This window comes from Stenella coeruleoalba (genome assembly GCF_951394435.1).
Source record: "Stenella coeruleoalba genome assembly, chromosome: 14".
NCBI lineage: Eukaryota > Metazoa > Chordata > Mammalia > Artiodactyla > Delphinidae > Stenella > Stenella coeruleoalba.
The window spans coordinates 8,071,850-8,098,587 of NC_137160.1; the positions used below are offsets into that span (position 1 = coordinate 8,071,850).

The 26,738-nt window shown below is 38.0% G+C and overlaps 1 protein-coding gene across 3 annotated transcripts in view; it reads right to left on the minus strand.

Moving 5' to 3' along the window:
• DOK6 (docking protein 6) overlaps nt 1–26,738 on the minus strand; it is a 409,710-nt gene that overhangs the window by 138,641 nt on the left and 244,331 nt on the right. For all 3 annotated transcript variants that reach the window (XM_079943240.1, XM_079943238.1, XM_079943239.1), the window contains 2 exons: nt 22,137–22,256; nt 4,194–4,383 (listed from right to left, as the gene is read on the minus strand). In XM_079943240.1, coding sequence (XP_079799366.1) covers nt 4,194–4,383; nt 22,137–22,256 — 310 coding nt within the window. The remainder of the gene's footprint in view (nt 1–4,193; nt 4,384–22,136; nt 22,257–26,738) is intronic.

Consider the following 26,738-nt stretch of genomic DNA (forward strand, 5'->3'; position numbering starts at 1 on the left):
GAGTTGCCTCTTTACTCTGCTGATATTGTCTTTTGATGTACAAAAAGACATATGATAATTACTGTGATAATTGATCAATCATATGTCTTCTTTGGTGAAGTTTCTGCTTGAATCTTTTCCCTATTTTTAAAATTGGGTTGTAGTTTTTCTTATTTTTGAGTTGGAAGTTCTATATATGTTTTGGATACAAGTGCACTGTCAAATATGTGACTTCCAAATATTTTCTCTGGATCAGTGTCTTGCTTTTCATTCTCTTAAAAGTGTTTTTGCAGAGGCAAGTTCTTAATTTTGCTACAGTCAAATTATCTTTTTTGGGGGGGAGTAATCATGCTTTGGTATCACATTTAAAAACTGTCTGCCTTACGTTTTATTTTAACTAACTGGTCATACATTAGAGAAGGAAGGATTTATCTCTGTATTACTGATCAAAAAAGGTTTAAGGATAGAATAAGCCTCACTATGACACCACGAAATCCTTGATTATAGCACATAGAGCATTTGCTTCCATTAACCTTCTTCCTATGGGAACCGTATTGTTTTATATTTCCAATTGTTAAAAATCTGTAACCAGATTTTCCCCAGGCTTCTCAATAAGGATAATATTATCAAAGTTAGTAAGACATATATTTTAAGCACTGATTGTGTTATATTAAACATTGTGCTGAATAGGGAGGTTATGTTTTGAACAATCATTTTATAAAAAAGGATTCGGGGCTCGGTTGAATTTTGTTATGCAGGCATTTGAGCTCATCCTTAGTTTTGCTTACAACATTTATGAGGTTATGTGAAGTGAAAAAGCCACATCAGCAGTTAAAAAAGTGGTTTTGTATCTCACAGGATAAAATTGCACATAATCACGAATCCTATGACTTCCTCTGCAGGTTTGCATATCTTTTTTGATTTTTTGATTAAATAATCTTGCATGACACATTGGTGGTTTTCACTCTTAAAATACAAACTTAAAATCTTTATGGTAAAAGAGCAATTCCTGAGACTTCCCTGGTGGCTCAGTGGTTAAGAATCCACCTGCCAATGCAGGGGACACGAGTTCGATCCCTGGTCCAGGAAGATCCCACATGCCGTGGAGCAACTAAGCCTGTGCGCCACAACTACTGAGCCTGCGCTCTGGAGCCCGCGAGTCACAATTACTGAGCCTGCATGCCACAACTACTGAAGCCCACGAGCCTAGAGCCCATGCTCTGCAACAAGAGAAGCCACTGCAATGAGAAGCCTGTGCACCGCAACGAAGAGCAGCCCCCACTCGCCACAACTAGAGAAAGCCCGTGCAGCAACGAAGACCCAACGTGGCCATAAATAAATAAATAAATAAATAAATAAATAAATAAATTTATTTTAAAAAAAAGAGCAATTCCTCTGAGCAGGCAGGGGGCCATGACTTCACCTCCCCAGGCTGCGCCCCTTTGAGGACAGCTCCCAGTGAACGCTTCCCGGTCCCCGCTCTCTTTCTGTCCTCACATGTATGGGGTATGAGTGTGAGGATGTATGAGGTAGGCTCCTCCAGAAAGAATGACCTTGCTCCACTTTTACTGTTTATTCTTATCTTTTATCGGTACAGTAGAATTTAAAGTGCATTTTGGAAAAAGCCTGTCGGTCGAAAAAGGACTATTTTGGCATCCAATTTTATTACATTCCAGTACATGCGGTAGTATGAATAAATGGCTAGAGACTGCTTCCAAACGATGTGCCTTGTGCAAAGAGCTAGTAACATAAAACGCAGAAAACGTCATTCTTCAGCTCAAGGTTCACTAGGATGACAGGCCGGGCCTTACCTGCCAACTTTTCCTTTAAATTGTCACTTGTCATCACTCATGCCATTCTCCTCCCCGCTTCTCCCAGTCCTGACCTAGGGAACACAGTGTCCTGCTTTCATTTCTCTGGATCACACATGGACAAAACCTTCTGCCCTTGGCTACCTTTAATCAGAGTGAGATCCTCTGGAATTTACACACTAGACACACAGAATAATGATCAATAGCCCAAATATTAAAGGGCAAAGGACACCCAAATTTCAAAGAAGGAAAAACATAGAAATGAACACAAGGACACACCTCCAAACATAAAGAAACAAAGGAGAAAAGAAAAAAAAATAACAAGATATCCAAGTCCTCTATCAAAATAGAAACATCCTAAATCATCATTTTAATGCTGTGGTTATGGGGTCAAGAAGAGCACTCCCTTGGCACCCTTAGAGGGTGTGTGAATTGATTTTACTTCCCTTGAAAGCAATTTGCTATATTGTGAAGAACCTTGAAAATGTTCACAGCTTTTGACCCAGTAATTCTTGAAAAAGGCTCTGCTAAGAAAATGATCAGATATTTGCACATCTTTTCGCAGATGGTCGGTCAGTGTGGCTTTATTTATACTAGTTCATTCTGGAAACACCCTAATATTAAATTAATGATAGTACATCATATGTTCAGATACCATATGACCACAAAAATCTTGATTTTAAAGGACTCAGAGATTACTTCTCAATATAATGTTAAGTGAAAATATGCTGATTTTAAAATATATTGGAAAGAAGTAAACCGAAATATTAAAAGCCATTTTCTCAAGATGGAGAAATTATGAGTGATTTTAAGCTTTTCTTTCCAATTACTCCCTCAAAAGTTTGGGTTAACTTTGTAACCAGACGATATAAAGTATTAAAAAACGGAGATTTACAAGAAAAATGTAAAAAGTGCAAAGCCTGCTCAGGTTATGAAAACATACTTCTGACTTTACTGCGCCTACCTAGGAATAAAGGCCTGGCTGTATCTCACAGCTTCAAGACCCCCTCTCCAGAAAGACCCCCTCTCCAGAAAACGCTTGGGGCTCTCTCCCCTTCCTTGGCCCCATTCCTTCCAGAGGAAGTGTGTAAAAGTAACAAATGCTCACTGTCAAACCTCAAACAGTGGGAAAGTATATAAAATAAGAATAGTAAATCCCCTCCAACTTTCTTTCCCCACTTTTTCTTTTCACATTAAAAACACTGGGGGAGAATTTGCATATAACAGTGCACCCCAATATTTATACACAGTTCCGTGGCTCTTGACAAAAGTCAGGATATAGGGCATTTTCACCACTCCCAAAGTTCCTCTGTGTTTCCTGGAGTCCATTCTCTCCCTATCCCCAATCCTAGGCAACCATTCATTTGCTTTCTGTCACTGTAAATTAGTTTTGTCTGTTGTAGAATTTCCTACCGATGGAATTACACATAATGCTTACAACATTGCTTTTGAGATTCATCCAAGTTGTGTGTCACGGGTAGGTAATATTCTGTTGTATAACTATTATAATTTATCTATCTAGTCACATAGTGACTTCACTGTAATTACCTTATAAGGCCACAGATTCATTTCTAGAATGTGATAAATCATGTCCCCAAGTGTGACTACATTAAACATCTCTTATAGAGAATCCCTAAACCTAAGTCTTGTCTTGGATGTGTGACAACAATATCACAAAGGGGTCAGAGCATAATAACGTTGATTCGGTTGGTTGAAGCTCACGTCTAAACCCGTACCTGTGAATAATGACTGTGAAGCAAGCACATTTTAGACAGTCATTTTAGACATTTATGGATTCTAACCATGTGCTGTGATCAAGAAACCAATGTATTTGTCTTGACATACTACATTTAAAATCTGAATTACACATTTCATAAACTATGGATTTGCCAACTTTTTTTTTCAGTCATTCTGAATTAATAACCCTTAATTAATGTTATTAACATACACATCTGGGTAAATGAATATTGCATTAACTTATCTCAAACCTAAAAGGTAGTATTTAAGCAATTTTATATAAAACTCCTTTCAAAATATTTTCCTTTAAAAAACCCCCACAATTATAATGCTGGCAAGGACATGTTGAATTTTATGGAGATCCTATTGCACCAAAAATATAGGAAGATGAACCCCAAATATAATCTTGTAATAATTTCACAAAGATCTTGTACGATAAAGATAATTATGAAACTGGTTTGATGCCAGAGTAAGAGACGGGAATTATTTTGAATGGGGTACTTAACCTGCCATAGAGTTAACACAATTTTATTCAGATTATCAGTAAGAATGTGAAGAAATTATTGATATATATTTGGTGCTCTCTACCCTTCATGGAAATGAAACGGCCAGCCTGGGCACTGCGGGACAGAACCTTTGCCTGTGGCTTCTGCGCTCAAAGCTTACCTTCCTGACTCAAACGTGAACCATGTTGAGTCCCGCCCGTATCTCCTCAGTGAGCTGAGAGGCCACATGACCAGCTTGACCTTGGCATTGTGGATATCCCAGAGATAGATATTCTCATGAGTGATCTGCATTGTGCATTCGCCATAAATGTCCAGGTTTGGTGTAGGCATAAGATACACGTTGAATCGCTCTGCAAAGAAACAAGGAATGGAGAAAATGAAGCCAAAAGAGGTGTAACTTTTTTGGCAGCACTGTATGAATTTGTATACCTACCTACAGCCTTCAGAAAGTGTTACTGTGTCCCTTGGTGACATCGATATATACTGCGAAACACTACCTTTTTCTATTGTATGGGAAAAGGAGTTATTCTTAATCATTAATCCATTCACTCATTCTTCAGCTTTTTGTTGCATGCATTCTCTATGGTGGGGATTAAATGGTTAAATTGTACAGTGGGAACATAAGGGCAGAAAACGAATTGGAGTCTGCCCAAATGCCGTAACTGTCCGCTTCTTCACATAATCTTAAGTGGATGTCATAGAAATAATTTCTGCGAGGAATGTCTTCTTTAACTTACACAAAAACGTACTCAATTTTACCTTTGAGGCGTGAAGTATTTAATGCCCACTCAAACTGACTCTCAAAGCATAGAGTATTCATGGTCACATTCAGCTTGTGATAATTGCAGATATTCATTACTGCCTTCGGCAGAACTTCAGACATTGTTTTGGTACGCAAAATAAAAGCACATAACTGTTTCATTCCTGGATAGTTTGAAATTGAAAATCTGATTATTAGGCAATGATTCCAAACCTCACTTTACAACTTTTCATGTATCTCAAAGGTTACCGCAAAATCCTGCAGCCCCTGATCCCCATTAAAATGCATTAGATGCACTTTATTTTGAAAAATAAGGTTAGTTGGTAAGTTCCAGGAAGTAAAGAACTGGGTGTGACCAACAAAGTGTCCTACAAAGTATCCTTAGTTCCTAGCACCATATTCTTGGTTTATAGTAAATGATCAATAAATATTAGTTAATTGTATGAATGAAATAAATATATCCCACGATGAATATGGGCTGCAAGAATTGAGGAATTACAAAAAAATAATGAGTCGTGATAACAAAAAGTTTAAGAATTACTGGCAGATACATTTTGTGAGTTTGAATTTAATTGTGAATAGTTCTTTAAAGGCAGTGCTGTTGCATGAATTATTTTGAGAGGCATAATGGTGCAGCTGCAGTTTGTAAAGGATTGAGATGTTTAGAAATGTGCCATCATCCATCATGATGCTACTATCTTAAACACTGTATGTTTGCTGGTACTGAGCTCGAATTGTCTGTATAATAGAAAGAATCTTTTCAGTGGCAGGTATTTTGTAAAGCAAGGATTTTCTGATGCAAAATCAGTTATATTTAACTTAAGCACGACAGCTTGAAACTTAGTAGCCATATGGTCAATATTGATGTTCAAGTGCCTAGATATTCTGGGACCAAAAATAATCTAATGATTCAATATTCTAGTTGTTGACCCATGAAAGTAATATGTATATAGATTTCACAATTATTTCCCAAAGAAAAGGCAAAATGAGATAAATTCTATAGCTGAAAAATGAAGAACATTGTCCCATTAATTATGTGCAAGAAAAGGCTGTGTCTATATCTACATAGACACGTACATATTCCATAAACCTTCAAATGCTTGTGTGCAAGTACCTACGTGCAGCATTAAATACACCCCTCACTTTCCCAGCACAGTTCCCTCTCCAATGGGATTACAAGTAAATCAAAAGGGTATGATCTAATATGAGAATAGAAATGAAACTTGGACCCAACAGAGTGACTCAGGGCTATAGTTAATGCCTGAAGAGCAATATTCTTTTCTTTGCTCAAGACACTTTTGATGAAGTTCAGCTTCTACATTTGGAACTAACCATGTGCCAGTGGCATCTGTTGTGCATAGGGAAAATATTGTCATTATAAAAGCGGAAAGTGAAATAGCCCTCTAAATTTTTTCCTTTCCATCAATCCCGGAGTCTGAAGAGAGCATCGGAAGACTCACTGCCAAAATGCCAAGAAATAACAACACTTTTTAAAAACTCCCGAAATAAATAAACATCATTAAACAATCTTACTGTTGCTTAAGACTGCACTGACCCTTGATATTCACACCCATTGTTTGTAACTGAAAAAACGGAGCATACAAAAAAATGGTCCTGACATGGAGTGTCCTTCAAACGGATGTTCCGTGAAAGGTTGTACATAATCTACAGAGTATTTCAGAGGACCCAGAAGAACCATAACGTTTTCACAGAAATGTCTGCGTGCTCTAATGTTAGCAGATAAAACCTAACAGTAATAAACACAGAAAAAGTACAGTCATCACAATGGCCATTGGAGAAAGCTGGAAAATAATTAATACGTGAATTTATTATGAGTCACATGACATAGGGCTCTACACACCAAAGTCTTTGAGGCGCATTTACGAACAAGTTCAAAGTGATGGGATAACTCCCCTAAGGAGTCCTTCCAGGGCCACCTCTAGACAGCACAAAGCAGGTGAACCTTACCTGCATCCCTTCCCTCTGGCCTGCCTTTTACTTTCCCACTTTATTTTTTTTAACCTGGCTACTCAAGTAACCCCTTCTTGTTATGGTTTAGAATGCTCCTACCTTCTTTTTGATGCTATTTCTTCTATCTTAAGAAAGGAATTACCCTAAACAATTTTATTTTCAATTTTTCAATATTCAAAATTTATCTTCCTCTAAGGGCTAATTTCCAAGGATCTGAGATTCAATGAAAACGTAGGCTAATTAATCCAGCAGAAAACCAGGCACATAAAGATAAGGGCAGCACATCAAGTCATCTAGCAAATTACACTTCTTCGAATTCCATTTTAACGGAAGGAAGGTTTCTGCATTTGCTATGAAGAAATTATTTTATGCCCTTAGTAACATAAAACACATTGTTTTACTAAAACTTGTTATGTTTTCCATTGGGCCATTTCAATACGAAATAGTTAAAACTGGTTCCAGTAAAATGACTTTTAAAAATATTTACCTCTGTGAAATAATCCTATCAGGCAGGTTTTTTAAACCCATCTCTGATCATGTCACCTTTTTATTTAAGAAACTGCGTGTGGGTTTTACTGCCTAGAGTACTGGTTTTCAGGTTTCAGTGTGCATCAAAATTACCTGGAGGGCTTGCTTCAATACAGATGGCTGGCTTGCCTCCACCGTTATTGTTTCTGATACAGTAAGTCTACCCCAGGGCTGGCTAATTTACATTTCTACTTGTTCCCAGGAGATGTTAATGCTGCTGCTCTGGGGACCACACTTCCGAGAAGTGTCGATTTGTGAAACTCATTTAAAAATATTGCCAAGGAAGTAGCAGCATCTGAGAAACCATGAGGAATGCTTTTGAAAAGTGATGCTATGTTCCAGTAGAGCAAATCAGCACATTTTATTCAAAATTGTTTTCTAATCTCTGCTCAAATCAATTAATTCTATCTCAACTGACTCACGCCTGACTTGTCAAGAAAGACTTCTTATGCCAATTGGAATAAAGAAGGGAGAGAGGCATAGAAAGAAAGGGGGTATATGAAAGATAGTTCACAATTCAGCAAGATATGTATATCCCAAGTATGTCCTTTTGAGATCATCAACAATAACAATAAAAACACTATAAAGAAGCACTGAACAGCAGAGTTCCAAGTAGCCAAAAGAATTAGAAAAGAAACTAGCTGTCTAAATAATGATAATAATATCCTGAAACATGAATAAAATATAAAGTCCTGTGAAGACTGGTGAATGTGTGAAGAAATAAATGTTTGAAAGGTTATGTAAAAAATATTAGTTTTAAATGTGTTCACACATATAAACTATAGAATTCTAGAGCGAAAAATCCCAAACACATTGCCCATAAAACTGTATTTTGGTAAAACTTAGGTTTGTATAATGGCTGATAGATATATGAGAAAACATAATTTTATTTTAAATGGCCAAAACAATAACAAGGTGAAATATTTATAAGATGAATTGTTCTGTCCAACAAAGATGCTTACTGTTGCTGAATCTGCAGTTGCACTTACCAGAGCAGTTTTACTCTAGGGCTGGATTAAGAGGTCCAAAGGAAGAGACCATGCTGCAAATGGCCTTGACACAGGGTTAAGGTCACAACCACAAGAACAGTCTCGAGGGGGCTACAAAACAAGGTTTGGTCAAATTGAATTGGACAAGATCTGGCGAGAAAGGGTAGCTACACTCAGGAGAAATGGTCCTGGAAAAGGGACAGTGAGACCCCAGGTGATATGTGGGAGACCCTGAGAAGGACGGAAACCTTCCCTTCTCAGCCAGTGAGGTTTTACATAGATCTTGTTTAGGGCAGGAACTAACCCAGTATAATATTAGCTGGAGCCTGGCAAGTGGAGGTAAGTGGAGCTTGCAGGTGCAGCAGGAAGCAGAGGATCACTGATGACGTTTCTGACATGAAGCAAAATACCCTCCAGTGACTAGAAATCAGTGAACAGAAAAAGAAAGGATGATGAGCTCTTCAACCAGTTTCTTGGTAATTTCCATCTTGTAACAGAAGAGATGGAACACTGGTTTTAAAGGAGAACCATGCTAGGGCTTCCCTGGTGGCGCAGTGGTTGGGAGTCCGCCTGCCGATACAAGGGACACGGGTTCGTGCCCCGGTCCACGAGGATCCCGCGTGCCGTGGAGCGGCTGGGCCCGTGAGCCATGGCCGCTGAGCCTGCGCGTCCGGAGCCTGTGCTCCGCAACGGGAGAGGCCACAACAGTGAGAGGCCCGCGTACCGCAAAAAAAAAAAAAAAAAAAAAAAAAAAAAAGGAGAACCATGCTGAAAAACAGACATATAAGCTCAGCTAAGTTTCCTTGGTAATAAATTGAAGTATTAAAAAAAACAGACTTCTGGAATTTATGTATTGAATAATTTTGTGAATCTACCTCATAGTAAACAGTGTCTGTGACTGCATGAATATAAAATACATCTTGTGTATATTAGCTGATTAATTAAAATAAATTTGGGAAATGTCTATTGGATGCCAGTCCATTCTTTTTTCAAAGAAGGTCCTTTAAGTTTTAGCTGTTAGCTGATTGCTGAGCAGTCTATCCACCTCTGTCTACCTCACTTCTCCTGATACTTCAGAAGTTGTGGGTTTGAAGGTTGGGTCAAAAGAAAGGATGGAACATGGAACTAAGTATTACACCTAAATATCTGAAAAATAAGAGCTTCATAAATATTAAAACCGTCAGGTTTTCCATGGGGAGAGGTTAAACTTTATAATAACTGCAGCTAAGTGGGTGAGTGTAAAGTCATACTTTCACCTTCTCTTCCTAAAATCCAAGTATGGCTCAAAAGGAGAAGCCCCACAATAAGAAGAGTGTTCTTTAGCAATCTGGTGACATCCCTAATTTTCTGAATTTCAATTCCAGGGTCTTCCATATAGTAGAGACTTAAATATTTGTTAAAGTTCATTAATTAAAATATTTAGGGATTATTAAATTAAACAACTTAAAGTTAATATTTATATGCATATATATGGTTATGCAATGATTAACAATAGCTCTAAATGGTTGGACAATGTATAATTTTGAATTTCACTTAGTTGTTTCTATCAACCAGTGTTTCCATAAAGTAAAACTCACTCTACATACAACTTACTGGTCAAAATAATTTTAAAGATTTAACAAATTATTTTATAGCAAGAGAATTCAATTTTTATCTCAAAATTTCATGTGATCAGAATATTGATAGTTACGGAAGACATCTTTTCAGTTAAATTTATTACTGCAGCTAATTCATTAAAAGACCCAAACTTATTTGTCCCATCAAATGTGGAAATGAGCGTTGTCCAGTTGGTGACCTTTATCTCCTTATTTAGCCACCATGAACAGCTGTGGCTGCATCCTGTATCCTGCTCGCAGATTCATCATGGTGAGAAGAATAACCACTACACCTCCCAACTCAGGTTGTCCCCCGTCCTCTCTTGCACACTGCTCTGGTACCAGCCTGGTCAGGACTAGATGATTCTACAGCTCTGCCAGCCTGGGTGAGAGAGCAACCTCCCCATCTGGCGAACATCCAAATTCTATGAGTGGTTCTCTTGCCTTTCCCCCTTCCTCGTGCTTGGAGGGGGACAGACCCCCTCCTTTCTGCTCTTCTCCTATGAGAGAATTCTCCTCAATTAATCTTCCAGCCTGCTCTTTAGAATTTCATGGTGCTTTTCACACATGATCCACCGCTCTGGGGCTGCAGTACCTTTCTGAGACAGCAAGAAAGTCCCACTCTAGGCTCTATATTTAACAATTGTTACATACCAATTCCAAACATGAAATTTCAATATTAATACTAAATTAATAAACAGTCTACTAAATGTTATTTAGTCAAAGGACCAGAGTTATTGGTCTACTATTAACCACTAATTAGTAAGTCCACAAGAATCGGGTGTTTGAAAACCTAAATGCATGCTTGGGAGTGTTGGAATTTGTTAATGAGAATTCATCTCAATTTCGAATCTAGGTTCACCCCACTGTTTGATAAAATATGCTTTGTTTTTAATGGTCATATGAAGTGCCACAAAATTCAATAGAACCAGATGTTACTCAGAAAATAATGAGATTTTCAAGATCATTCTGAACTTTACATTCCTGTCTCCAAATGGCTGTAATATTGGGATATTGCAGTGGCCAGCCTTCAATTTCAGCAGCCTTAGAAATGGAGCCACACTGGGAAAGCAGATATTTGCACATTTAGACACATCCTGAGATCTGTATAATGCAATTAAACCAGCAATGAAACAAAGCATGATTGATGCTTGTCAAAATTTGTGGAACTCTTCAGAAATTGTGACTCCATTTCCACCAGAGTACTGAAATTTGTCAAAATTTATTTTATTATAACGTGGCAATAGCAATAAATGCAGTTGCCAGGTGCCACCTGCTCAATGGACACTGTGAATTGGAATCCTTGCAATTCTCGTATCAAATGGCAGCACTTAAAAAAAAAAAAACCAGGGCTTCCCTGGTGGCGCAGTGGTTGAGAGTCCGCCTGCCGATGCAGTGCCCCGGTCCAAGAAGATCCCACATGCCGCGGAGCGGCTGGGCCCGTGAACCATGGCCGCTGAGCCTGCACGTCCGGAGCCTGTGCTCCGCAACCGGAGAGGCTACAACAGTGAGAGGCCCGCGTACCGCAAACAAACAAACAAACAAACAAAAACAGTAATATCTTTTAATCCCCCAGGAACTAATTTATTTTTTTCCTTCCTTCCTTCTTTCTTTCCTTTTCTTTTTTTTACAAAAAAATTACTGTTGACAGCATTTTATCTGCATTTCCAGGTAAATCATGTTCATTGTAGTAAATACAGAAAATCATTAAAAATTCAACTGCTATTATACCGTATAGAGATAATCTGTTAAAGTAATGTGTATCTTAATATACAAGCATATTCACATACATTGTACTTATTATCATACAGAATGTAAAGTACTGAACCCTTTATATTGCCTTTACTATAGTATAAAATTTTCAGGTGCTATTAAGGATTCCTTGGGGATACAATTTTAATGATTGCATAATATTCTACTGTATAGCTATGCCGTATTTCATTTAATAATTATCTATTTGATGAATATTGAAGTTAGGTCAACTTCTGTCTGATATAAATTAGGCTATAAGAAAATAACCAACTTTCAGCTTAATTTGCTAAATAATTCACTCATTTTATATTGAGTCATAGGGTTTACTTTATTCTTATATATACATTTTGGATCATTTTAATACCCTTGATTATTAAATTACATTGGGTACTAAGATCTGAATTATTGGATTAAATGCCATAAACTCTTTTAAGAACCACACATTGCCAGATTGCTTTCCAGAAATTCCGTACCAATCCATATTCCAATTAAAAAACATATTTTATATTTTATATATTCATTTTACATAAATGTCCCCTGCCAGACTTTTAAACTAGGTTTACTATTTCTCTGTTGATTTTAAGAATTCTATATACTACAAATTTTTCCTATCATGTTTATGACAAAGACTTCATCTCAGGTTTCCTCAATTTTGTTTATGGTATTTATGGCCAGAAAATGGAAAATGGTTTTAATTTTTCTAATAAGTCCTTTGTTACTGAAAGGTTAAATATTATATTACCCGCTCATAGCAGTTTTAGCATTTTATTTTTTACAGTAACTGGTATATTGAAGCACAATGAAATGTTCATATCTTATTTATAACGTTTATTCAGTTTTGACAAATGCACAAGACACAACTTTTCTGTCACCTCAGAAAGTTCCCTTATGCTATTTTCCAGCTGCCCATGGCCCCCAGAAGCAACCACTGATCTCATTTCTAACACTGTAGGTTATTTTTGCCTATTTTAGTAGCCTCCTGTGAGCCAGAAGCTCAGCACGTCACTAATTTATTTCCAGTTTGTGGCGTTCCATTTTTATTTTTTATTTCCTTTTAACGTTTTTTGATGGTGTTTTCTGAGGAGCATAGGTTTGAATTTTGATGAAGCCCAAATTATTTATTTTTACCGTTTTTTTTCAGTGTTTTATATAAGAAATCTTAGCCTATCCTAAATTTGCATCCACCTTAAATTGATGTTTGAGTATCGTGTATGGGAAGTTGTATAATTTTAATTTAAATTTCTTGAATGAACATAGGGCTCTTTGGGTTTTCTATTTGTTGTTAAGTTACTTTGGGTAATTTGGATCTCTGTTAAGTAATATAAAATTTTATTTTATTTACAAAGCCTATAATCAGAGATAATATTTTGATTTTTTCTTTTATGGCAGATGGAAATTAAAAAACATTTCCCCCAACACTTTTCCCTCCAATTTTAACATTTATTATATCCTAATCTGAGCTCTGGGACTGTTATTACTACAGTTAGGATTTTAAACTATGCTCAAAGAAAAATGCAGAGCTTTGCAAAATATATTTTTTAAAGTGAAAGGCTAAAATTTGATGCTCTCAACATCTACCTCAAAAGATTTGAAAAAGAACCTGCAATTAAATCCAAAACTATGGAGCAACTGAGTGATTAGTCACAGTGAATGAGAGCAGAAATTAATACATTTTAAAACATACTGAAAAAAAGGTTTAATAAATAGGTAAATCTCTGATGATGCTGACTATGGGGGAAAAAAGCCAAAAATAACCTATATGAAGTAAAAAAGGAGCTATAACTACAGTGTAGACAGGTATTAAGAAGATACTACAAGGATGTTGCGATTAAATTTATGTCAGTAATTTTGAAACTTTGTAAGAAATGCAAGAAACGTTGCAAGAAAACTTTGCAAGAGAGTCCTAAAATCACTGGTAGATGTTTTGAAGCTGATTATAATCAACAGTTTATTACCCTGAGTTTTCAAACTTTAGTGCATGTTAGGTCCCTGGGGTTATTAAAATACAGACATCTGGTCCCACATCCCAGAGATGTTTGTTTTAGAGTGTGGCTGGGGGCCCAGAATTTTCTTGTCTAACACACACTTGATGTGAATGTGACAGAGACATGCACAATATTCCGGAGAAATATGGACTTTCCTGCTAGGCACTGTGATACTTGCTTTGCATGCTATATTTTATTTAATCCTTACAACAATCCTATGAGACATGTACTATCAGTATCATCCCAAAGAGCAGGAATCTGAGATTTAGAGCATTTCAGTCTCTTGACCATGGCCCCAGAGCTTATGAGAACTGGAACAGAACTTGATGATGTACTAAGTTTGTTTGGCAACATATGTTCGTCAGGCTACAAGTTTGACTTTCAAGCTTGACACCATAGTTTTACTGTAGCAGGAACAAAATGGATCACCAAAAGTTGGGTATATCAAAAGTGAAATCTCGGCCCCTGAATGCTTATACTGGTGGGAGGGAGAGGAAATGGAGCTCCCCGGACTGAGCCAGAAAGTTGCAAAACTCATTCAAGAAATCAGAGTTTGAGGTCCGAAAAACTCAGTACTTACTGAAATATCCAGGAGGAGAAATATAAGGTTTTATTCTGCCGGTGAAAAGGATGGAGAGTCTAATACAGTAGAAACACAGGATTAGACAATTGGAGTGAAAGAAGAAATGCAGAAGACAAGTACAAGAATGGTAGGAAACATTCCTACCTACACAAAGGGAACTCACAATATCCAGGAGGTCCATGAAGAGAAGCCCTAGAGAAGCTAATTTGTACTACTCGAATCTAAACAAGCTTTGGTACGAAAGTATAATGGACCACATTAATGCTCTGAATTAACAGAGCACAGAAGAGTGAGACAAATTTGAGGTCAGCGTTCTTAACTGTTTTTGAGCCACAAACCACATTAGCAGTCTGGTGACGCCATGGACTTGTCTCAGAATTATGCTTTTAAATGTATAAAATAAAATTCATAGCATTACAAAAGAAAAAAAATGAAATCTCATTAGTGTATACTGAGGTTTTCTTTTCTTTCCTCTTTGTGTGTGTGTGTATTTGTGTTTGTTTTCTGTCAAATGAGGACGCATTTAACCCAGTTTCTGATCAAAGTTCAATCTTTGAGCTTCCTCCTCGTTTCATCCAGGCTGATTTGAAAACCCCCGGAACTGATATAGTCCCAGGTATCAGCAGAGGAGACACGGTCCTCTTATCTGGTTCGTATGTACCCATCTCCCTGTGGAGTTACTTCACTTGCTTTCCTGTGACACAGCAAGTCCTGCTTTCAGAGAGTATCTGGGGTCCAGTGGGGGCCAACAGGAAGCCTGGGCACCCCATCCATGCCATATCAGTTTTGAGACAGTTGAGGTGTAGCTTTATCTTGTTACACCTTGCTAGGCTCTGCTGACATCTCTCCATCACATCTCTCCATCTCTTCCTAGGCTTGTCATCAAACTCCATGCAGAGAATCAAATTCTAGTCTTTGTTCTTGTAGTAGCCTCCAATTTACATGAGGAGATAGAAGCATGTGTCTGTGTCCACTCAAACTCCCAGGGAAAGGGTATGCGCAAGGCATTACCTTATTTTCCAAGTCCCTCTTTTTGCCTGTAGTTGGGAGATACCAGTAATTCTGGACTCAGCATTCTCCCCAGAACCTTCTCCTTTCACATAATTACAAATGTTTCTGAAATTTGCATCTTTGTTATTATTGTGTTTGTATAGGGCATGTTTCCAGGGCAAAGCAAACAGGACAGGTCCTTTGGTGTCTCAAGGTATTTCTCCCAGTATGCATCTCACTTTGTAATGATATGGCCAGAGTTAGACAATGGATCACTTAGATTTGGCAGTGTAGGCAGGGAAGCACTACAAAACACCCTTGATTCCCTTGAATCATCTAATTCAAAGAGAGGTAGAAATATTTATGGCATTGGCCTTGATTCCATTGTAGTGCATACTGAGGACCAAACGGGAAAAGTGGTGTTTTGACCTAGTTTATTGATTATATGCAATGTTGACAGCAATCAAAGAATGGAATTAGCAACACAAGATAAGGTGAGGAGGCACATATTTAGGGCCCATTCAGGACTTTGTGTTATATCCACGAGTATCATCTTATTCTTGCCAGGATGGCTGCTCCCCTCACCATCATCTTTCAGCTTCCCCTGTAGATAAGCACCTCCACTGGTTATACTGGCATTTTCCAACCTGTTTCATGGAACAGATATGAATATCCACAAGCTATGGAGAGGGGTTATGCGTAGAAAAAGACAGATAGGTAAAATGAGTATGGGAAATGTTGCATTACACAACGTTAAAAAAGATCTTCATTCTAGTACAGCTTTATTCAGCTCACGCATATGGTGACCATCATATAGGGTTGGTATTAATTTCCTAGGGCTGCTGTTACAAAGTACCAAAAAACTGGGTGGCTCAAAGCAACAGCAATTTATTATCTCATAGTTCTGGAGGCTAGAAGTCTGAAATCAAGGCGTTGGCCAGGCTAGGTTCTCTCTGAAGGCTTTAGAGGGAGAATCCTCCCTCATCTCTTCTAACTTCTGGGGTTTGCTGGCAATCCTTGGCCTTCCTTGGCTGGTAGATACATCACGCAAGTTACATGGCCATCTCCTCTCCATGCATCTTCACATCATCCATCTCTGTGTCCAAATTTCCCCTCTTTATAAGGACATATTGCATGTCATATCGGATTAGGGCTCTTTCTAACGAGTTTGTTTAAACTTGGTTCTCTGTAAAGATCCTATTCCCAATAAGGTCCCATTCTGAGGGTTAGGACTTCGACATCTCTTATTTTGGAGGGGAACACAATCTAACCCACAATAGTGTTACGTAATATTACATTCACTCTGCTGATTCCCTCACTGCAGAAGGCGTATAGTAGTAGTAGTAGCAGTATTTCCTGGAACTCACTTTGGGAAATACAGGAGTGTGTGGATGGCATTTGGAAGCTCAAACATAGGTATGCGAAATTTCTTCTCCCCATGCAAAAGCGCGTTTTGCTGAGTGTTATCCCAGGGACAAAAAAAATTAACCTGGAACACTCTTTCATGACTAGTCATAAAGTATGTGTATAAGTGTGAATATGGCTTACCCCAAATCAGTTTTGAAAAACTGGGGAAAAGATCCTTAAAATAGAGAAAGTTTTACTGTTACGGGTGTTATTGTTTTGTCATTAACTGGCCATTTCCCAAACGAATAAAGGCCTGCTAATACTGGCTTTAATTACTGATGGACATTAAGAATTTCAGACTTCCTGCCTGACTGAGAGGGTTATTTAGAGGAATAAGAAATAAGTTTTTTTTTTAAAGAAAGGTAGGCTGCTCTGATTAGAACTGATCATACCTATACCACAGCACTTCTATTTTTATTTTAGCATGTAGATTGTATCATTTATCTCAATTCTTCACTTCCTCTCCACATTAGATCAGACTTTCTAACTCATGTCGTGGCCCCACAGGTGGAGTGTACTTTTGTACCCCTTGACTTTGGGCTTGGCCACAGGACTTGCTTTGGTCAATGAATGTCAGTGGACATGACAAATGCAGAGACTTAAATTATGTTGCAAGTTTGGGCTTGATCTCTTGCCCTAATGTTTTTGTTTTGGGAACATGCCTTAGGTAGCCGTTAGTGTCAGGAGGATGAGATATACACGGAAGAGATGCAGACATCACGTGCAGCTTGGAGCCAGTCTCAGCATTACCCAGCCTAAATCCAATGAACCCTAGCCAACCCACCTATGCATGAATGATAAAGACACACTTCCAGGTCTGTGCTATTGAGATTTTGTGTGACCAAGAACACAGCATTATTTTAAAAAACATTGATCAATACACCTTGTTTGTAGGTTTGTCTCCCTCACTATTCTGTGAGCTTTTTAAAAGTAATGGCCCTATTTTACATAATTCTACATTTCCTCAGCTTAGTTCTTGCATAGCATAGCCTCGAAAATGTTTGATGGGTGAAGAATGAATGAGTGAGTGACATACAAGGGACTCTGAGTGGAATGTAGGGAGCATGGTTACTCTGGCAACCCAAGTAAATAATTTAGAAACAACACTGGAATACCGCTTTGCTTCTGCAGAAAGGTTATACACACATTCTTAGGCTAAAAGTAGGAATTCGTGCCAATTCTAGACCATTCATAAGCAGGGACTCTTGGTCCTGGAAAAAACCAAACCCTCAAATCTGACTCTGCATTAACCCGATGGCAAAGTCTGAGGTTATTTTTCCATTTTGTTTTGGATAATGATCTCTTGTATCAATAGCAAAATGGACATATCCTTGAGTCTACCTCCAACTGCAGCAGCAGGAACTTCACACAAGTGACTCGCTTCTTGGCTGTGATGCTTACTTCTGCTATTAACGATTAACACGTAACATCTGTTTTCTAGAATTGCTATTACGTATTGTGACTCCTTTCTAAATAACTATGATTATAACACCTTACATTAACATTTTCTACATAGGCTTTTTTCTTACATTAATATTTTCTAAGGTCAGCATAGGTTATCTTAAACACAACTGAAAGATGTGAAGATTCTGCAAGTTGTAAGAATTTAAAATTCAACATGTCTACTTAGTATGCACTCTTTTGTGGCAGTGTTACCTGAAGTCCAAGAATAAGTTTGTGTGTGTGTGTGTGTACTTGTGTTCCCTTATTTTCACCTATACTATGTGGGATTCTGAATCAATAGGAAAACAGCTGACAGCACTAGATGAAAAATGATTATAGCAAAGAATTTAATCAATAACCACTTTTATCTTAGCAACATACATTACACATGTAAAAATTAATTGCACAAATGTTTACTCTTTGCTAGTCTCAGAGTAAATAAGACCAAGCTGTTTGAAGAGTCAGAAAAACACTAGAGGAGTAGTAGCAATTTTGAATGTCAGAAAAAAAATGCTGTGGTTAGGACTGAGCAATGAGTCTTCCCTTGATGACGGGATACCACAAGATCACCACAAGCCACCGTAATGTAATTTATTACATCAATTCTGCACGCATGCATGTGTATCTCATCTCTTAGGAGAAATTTCAAACTAAATCCCAGCATATCACTGATAAAACATTAAAATAATGTTTCTGATGAATAAGAAATTATAGAATTTAGGGCTTCCCTGGTGGTGCAGTGGTTGAGAGTCTGCCTGCCGATGCAGGGGACACGGGTTCGTGCCCCGGTCTGTGAGGATCCCACATGCAGCGGAGCAGCTGGGCCCGTGAGCCATGGCTGCTGAGCCTGCGCGTCCAGAGCCTGTGCTCCGCAACGGGAGAGGCCACAACAGTGAGAGGCCCGCGTACCGCAAAAAAAAAAAAAAGAAATTATAGAATTTAACACTAAAATGCTTTAAGGAAAAAACCTAAATCTGTGATGACAAATCTTTCATAAAGGATTGATTCCAATCTGAACATATTAATGACTTAAAACATGTATTAGGAAGTTAAAGAATTTGTTTATATTAAGAGGTGTTATGATTGAAAACTATGGAAGGACAGCTTTAAAAGATAATATTATTTTTTAAAATACTTTAGTTAGCTAAAACAACAAACATTTTCCCTACATGCAGTAAAATGAACAGGTGTGTCCCTAAAGCGATCCCGGGGCTCAAGGGAGAGGGTTCAAGTTAGCTAAAGAGCATTCTTAGTCTTTAGCATAGGATTTTATAGACTACTGGTAGTTATTTCAGGGCGGACTTAAAATGGAATTAGCATGTTTACGGGAGAGGTCTACTGATTAGGAAGTGACAAAATCGGGGAATGCAAGTAACAAATCGTGCCAATTTGTGTGTGTGTGCTTCTCTTCCAGGCAGCATGTAAACACACATTCACTGGGATTTTTGAGCTGGCAATAGTAGAGTCTGTAATTTAGACATTCTGTCAAGATTTATGCCTTTCATGTTATCCTTTGGTATAAATTATTCTTTTAAAAAGTTTTAGCTAGTTCTCAATGGCCAAAAGAAACAAAGGAAAGATGTTATTATTTGGACTTGAGGAAGCATTTTAAAGAAAGTGTATGTAACTCAAAGAGCTTGGAGCAATGGCTATGTCCATGGCTTTGGACTCAAAGAGAGAAATTCACCCACGTGGAAGGTACTTCCTGGGGAAAAGAAATCCTTCCAGCTAAGTTTTTCCTTTTAACGCTAAACACTGAAGGGTCTCAGTGATCATGATTGTGTGTGTGTGTGTGTGTGTGTGTGTGTGTGTGTGTGTGTGTGTGTGTGTGTGTGTGTGTGTGTGACTGCCAATTTCCTTTATGGTACCATGTACTTTTAGGGGGTCATTTAAATGGATCAAATACTACCTTCTTTAACTAAATAATTACTATATATTAAAAGCACATATAACCCTTTTTATCAATTTAGGATTATTAAACAAAATAAACCTAAAAAAGCATTGGACGGCATTGGATGTTATTATAATTTCAGGTCTTCTCTAAAGTATATGCAGGAATCAGTTTTTGATTTCTTTATTTTTACTTGTGCTTTAAACAAACAAACTTGTGCTTTTTTAAAAAACTGAGCTAGGCATGAGAGTTAGTCTTTATTTTATATTATCTCATGTAACCATCATGACAACACCATAAATTGGTATTAGTTCATTTTCACACATTAGCAAACTGAAATTAGAAGAGCCTTAGGAACTTGTCCTAATTAAGGGGTGTAGCCTACATTCAAGTTGCATCCTGAAAAGTTTGCTTGTTAGGCTATATGTGCTTGTGCTTCTTATATAGCTCTGGCATTTAACTCCATGTTTGTCCTATCCTAAAAAATTTATGTTAAAGTTTTCCCTTTATATTGTAGGTAAGTTACTTTGACATTATCATCAAATTAGAAATAGAAATTATAATAAACCAAAGGAGTACATTATCCATTTGGATGGAAACCATATACAACCCCAGATCTTTAAAGTAACAGCATACAATTCACACCAAGTAAGCAGCACACAGTATTGCTTCCACCCACAGGCCTAATTTATTCACTTTCTTCATATTTTCTTTATGTAGTACTTGACGAATGTTTATCAGTAAAGAGTTTTTTTTTTTCTTCTTCTTTTCTTAAACTGAGAATGAACAGCATATTTTAAGCAGCACAATTATGGGCGTTCTGTACTTAGCACAGTTCTCAGAAACTAAATTGGAGTGATGAAATCCAAGAAAGGGTGGGAGAGAAACTGGAATATCAAAAGGAAGCTAGAAAAAGAGCCACAGAAAGGCCTTCCTGACTTTCTGAAACTACCAACAGGGGCAAAGTTGGTGCCCACGTATGTTTATAATCAGGTCGTGGGGAAAACATTTTTTCAGTGTAGCAAAACCCAAAAAATAATGTCTTTGATGGTCTATGAGACAGTGATGGTTGTTAGAATATTATTACTTATAACAAAACCATTATTGCTAAGTATTATCCTGATGCATTTTACTGGTGCTGTCTACAGTATAAACCACAGATAATTCCAGAATTTCTTTTTAATAAGTAGTGTCAACCTTCACCAACATCCCTCAACCTTTTCAAAAACACTAGCCATAGAAATTAAGAACATTGGAAAGTTTCTATTTTCATACTACTAGATCTTCTGGTGATAATGATAATTATTTTTTAAAATGGAGGGGAAAAAAGCTCATGACATTACTCTGATTTCATTATTTAGAGATGTTAGTCAAGAAGAGGCAGCATAACTTCTTAAGAGACATCAGAAATGTTTAATTAGAGAGCAGTGCAGTAAGTAAATAACATGTCACATAAACTTCAATTTTGTTAAACCCTGAGATTTCATGCATTGTACTTCCTTACGTGTAGTATGCTATGGATTGAATTGTGTCCCCCTAAAATTCATAGGTTTAAGCCCTAACCCCCAAGGTGATAGGATTTAGAGATGGAGTCTTTGGGAGTAATGAAGCTTAGATGAGGTCATGAGGGTGGGGCCCTCATAACGAATTAGTGCCCTTACAGGAAAAGACAGGAGAGAGCTTATTCTCTCTCCCCCTCTGCCACGTGGGGCCACAGCAAGAACTTGGCCTCCAGAACTGTGAGAAATTAATTCCTGTTGTTCAAGCCACCTAGTCCATGGTATTTTGTTATGGCAGCCTGAGCAAAGACATACTATTAGCCACATTCCCTAAAATCTATTGAAAAATAACACAATAAGCCAAACTTATTTATTTAGACTCCAAATCTATAACAACTATCAAAGAAGAAAATGTAGGAATGCTGTCCATTCAAAACCTTATATATAATGAATAAACTTATTGTTGAGGTAACTTATTTATTGAGATAAATGACAATGTCACAGAGCAAGAAGGCAGGAGACCTGGATTGTACCTTAGTATTTTTCTAGTTGGTATGCAGTCTTGAGAAAGACCCTTAACAGCTGAGGTTGATCAGTTTATTTTCCCTTAAAAAGGATTGGTCTGAAACATTTCTGAGGTCCTTTCCACTTTCAAAGTTCTATAGCTCCCAGTGCACTTTAAAAGAAAGGAAGGATGGAGACGCACTTACCATTCTGTTCCCGCTGCACTCCTGCCGCCAAGAGATCAGGCTCCCCGAGGCTGATGTCATTCAGCCTGGTCCCCAGACACTCCATGCAGAGATGCTTGCACCACTCCTCGGCCTCCAGCTCTGAAAATGAGCACATGCCATGGAAGTCAGGCAAGGCTACATAGGAATGATGGAGAAGGAATGTTTCCTGAACCAGTTTCCCAGGTAAGTGGTGAGCATTAAAAAATCTACCTTAAGAAAACTGAAAAGCTATATTTAAGCAGTGAAATAAAACAATCTCCACAATTGTTTCCCTTGACATTATAACATTGTATTTTAAAGTTATTTTAAGTTATTCCAATGTACTTTATCTTATTTATAAATAATAGACTGAGATTTGTTTACTAACCAGTATATTTTAGATTGATTTAATTTGAGGAAAGAATTTACTCGGAAAAATTAATTAAATACAAAATAAAAATATATAAGTGAATAGCTGAAAAATGTCGAACTAGATTAAACACATGACTGTCCTCCTGAATGTAACTTGGATGTGTGTGGACTGAAGGTCTGATCCCCGTCATTCTGAACTGCAGTGGATCACAGATCAGCAAAAGAATGTGATCGATTTCCTTTTACAAATCTCAAAAGTAGATCATCCTCACTTAAAAAAATTTAGGGAAAAGATATTAAAAATAACTTTCCCCTTTAGAAAACTCCAATTATTTAAGATATTGATTAGATCACTCTCTTTTTATTCCCATTACTTCCCGACTTCTCTATATTCGCGGTTTTTCTTTGCTTGAAACCTCTGAATACCTTTCACCTACACAAAATCTTGTAGTATTGAATGCATTCACAAACAGGGATGAATTTGATCCTAATATAAGCCCTCTGTGCATGAGATGACTAAGGATTAGTGTCATAACTGGGTCTCATATCCTATCATGGGTCAGCACCACGACAGAATTGGAACCCAAGCCTTCTAACTATTTTTATATGCAGAGATCCGAAAGGTTAGAAATTTTGGGCCAAGCCCCCACATCACTGCACAGAAATTGGATAAGAGTTTTCCACTGCCACTCATCCAGAGAAATTTCTGACTTTTTCACATAGCATACGTCTGTACTAGAGCAGTTCAATATAGATTTCCTTCGAATCTCTTGCTCCTCTCTGTGGATGACATTTCCACCTTTGCCCTGGCATTTTAAACTCCCCATAAAAACGTTATCTGTGACATGTTTTCTTGACTCCAAGGATACGAGTATCAACTGCTCTGCTCGACAGCCAACGTCATCAAACCTGGGTAATGCTTTCTCCCTGTGCTCAGTCACACCGCCTTAGCATCAAAAATGGGTTTGATCAATGAGATGTCAAGCCATATTTGTCACTTTTTCTTCGTTTTATCAAGACCATAGAATGTTGTTAGAAAATAAAGAAAGAGAACATGCAGTCTCCCACGGAGTACTATTCTGACAAAAATAACGCTTCCAATGTTCAAATCACAAAAGTGATTTTTCCTTGCAAAAGCTATGGTTTGCATCCTTCAGGGATTGTCCTCTGTGGTGTCAGACACAGCATGTGCCCAAGGAGAAAGCAGATTCTCATGTGGGCCAGGCCTGGCTCCTTGTCTGGCTTTTCCTCATGAACCTAGAAAAGAATCCCTTCTGATCACAGGGCCTCTAATACAATAAAAAGGCATTGCTGGGGCTCACAGCTTTCTAAAAAAAAAACACGTTTTTTCTTCTGGTGAGGGAATGCCAGCCTTCACAGAAAAATTTTACACAAGCAACAACAGCATATATTGAAAATAATTTTCATTAGATATATGAATTTTGACTTCTAAAATTTATGAAAGTTTTGAAAGCTTTTCTAACAACAGATCAAAAGCTTAAGCCAATTTCCATGCCGTGTCTCTAGAAATCCTTGACATTTTTGCTAAGGGAGACAATATGGTTATATTTTTTCTCTTTACATTTTGATGTTGTGACTATTTCTCAGAACTCCTCGACCTTCAATCACGAGTGAAATCACATGCAATTAACATCTCATCTGCATGACTCTACCTGCGAGTATTTCCAGGACCCCATAGATGGAACGAAGAACACCTGCTATGCTATGTGTGGTAAAATTAAAAGTGTGAAATATGACAGAGCACCTGTGTCACAACGTTCCCTTTAAATACTAAGTCAGTGCATGCCCAGAGGTTAAGAAATATGTCCCTCACTCCTTCTAGTAACTCTTTTGTCCTAGGATTGAATGAGATAAAGAAAACAACCACACAGTAAAGGGCTTCTAGGAAGCTCGAGCTGACTATTTTGAGTAGAACTCAACTTGGCGTTTCTGTAAAGACCAGAGCCAGCGGGCTGCCTCCACAGCAATGAGAGGGGCTCCTGGGCTTCCACCAGCAGGTAAAGATGGCTTTTGCAGCCAATCTTGAGAATTGCAACGCTTCTGCATTTTAGTAGTACAGCAGCATGTATGAAGAGAAATAGCAAGAGTAATACAATAAGACTAGATATAGTCACATTAAAGACTGAATTATAAACTATTTCAGAAAGAAACAGAGAGAGAAGGAGAGGGAGAGAGAGAGACGGAGAAAGAGAGAGAGAGAGAGAGACATCCCTGCAATTCAGCTCAGAAGAATCAGATCAGATCAGAATCATCAAGGGTTCATTTCTTTATTAACAAACATTTTCTCACTGTGAGCCAGGCACTGTGCTAAGAGGATATGGAAAAACACAGTTTCTGTTCCCAGTTATCTTAGAGTCAGGGGGGTGGGCAGGAGAGTCTGGTGTGTGGTTCTCTGGAGGGCTGTGGCTTAGCTGGTAGGAGCTGGGGCACCAGGACGAAGGCTGAGCAGCTCAGAGGGAATCTGATCAGGGACCTGCAGGGCGAGCAGGAAGGGGAGGGAGTGTGTGTGAGTGTGTGTATCGGTGTGTGTCTGTGTATCAGCTTGTGAGTGTGTATCAGTGTATGTGAGCGTGGGACAGTGTGCATATGAGCATGTTAGAGCACATCAGTGTGTGACAGTATTTGTGAGCATGTGTGTGAGTACATGGGTCTGTGTGTGAGTACGTGAGCGTGTGAGGTATTTGTGTGAGAGTATGAAGGAGCGTTACGTGTCTCTGTGTGAATGTGCTGGAGGAACCAGGCTGCACTGAGGAGGGTGGTCAGGGCTGAGATGGAGCGGCACATCCAGGGCAGCGACAGTGACACCTTGTGACCAGCGAGGGACAGCCCTGAGTTCAAGGAGTAAAGTCTGAGAAGCAGTCAGCACTCTGTCCATCCTCTTCCCAGTTTTGTAGTATTTAGTTCAGTCAGATCAGCCCCAAACCTTCACCTCAAAAGTACTAACCTTTGTAGTCTGCATACTTGATCTAACAGTTTTGCTGCAGACAAGCTGAACTTGTTTATTATACAAGGCTTTGTTGCTTAAAATCTGTTTTTGACAGTCACCTTTCAAATAATTATAGCTGTGCTTTTTATTTGCTCTTTTCTTTGGCAAACTCCATGTATTGAAATCCTTTAATATCTTTTATTGCATGTTAATTTACTTTGTCCCATCATTATTTAACTAGTGTTTTCCTCTGAATTACCTTACATCTTTCACCTTTCCATTTTCTGTGTTTACAGAACTGAGGAGATTAAATACGAATGCAATACTCTAATAAACCCACTGTATTTTTAAATATTTATTTTCCCATAATTTCAGTGCCTTTTGTCTTTTGTTTTATCTTTCAAGCGTCTACCTTGGTCTACACATAATGTGTAAATGATTAAATGTCTTTATGGAGGAATGAAGGCATAAAATGTTCTGCAACGTTTTCTATGTTTTTCTCTTTATGGTGGAAGTGCTTTCTCATTTAGATGTCTTTTTCGGATAGCTTGCAGCTATGCTCAAATTCTTAAGTCAGGTCAATAACTTTTCTCTAGAACAGAAACCCAAATAATGTTTTCCTTATGTATAGGATCAGTTAAATGAATAAATTTGGTAACTCCCAAAAGAAAAAAAACCTGAAAGATGTTTGGGAATAACAAGACAAATAGAGAAGAGAGACTAAACTAAATTATGAGACTGTAGGGAAAATGATCAGGGACTCTGCAAAGTAGAGATACAGTCAAAGATGGACGGCTGTTCCTGAGTTTCTTTCCATCACTTCTTTGCAGAATTCTAGGGAGAATTTGCAGAATTATGGCTAGATTCATTTAAATAAGAAGAGATCTTTTGGGCTTCCCTGGTGGTGCAGTGGTTGGGAGTCCGCCTGCCGATGCAGGGCCCGTGAGCCATGGCCGCTGAGCCTGCGCGTCCGGAGCCTGTGCTCCGCAACGGGAGAGGCCACAACAGTGAGAGGCCCGCGTACCGCAAAAAAAAAAAAAAAAAAAAAAAGAATTCCTGGTTTTTTTGATGACAAAACAGTATTATCTTACCTACATTTTCCTAAGATTATTAATAAAAGCCAAATCCAATGAGGACTAAATACAAAAGTTTATTATTTCCACACAAAACTAGTCTTGCCTGCATCTTACAGCAAATTACCATGAAACTGATTCAGTGCCATTTTTAATTCTGCTATATGATTTTAGCTGATAGCCTATTTTCCGTAGATGTGATGACCCTTT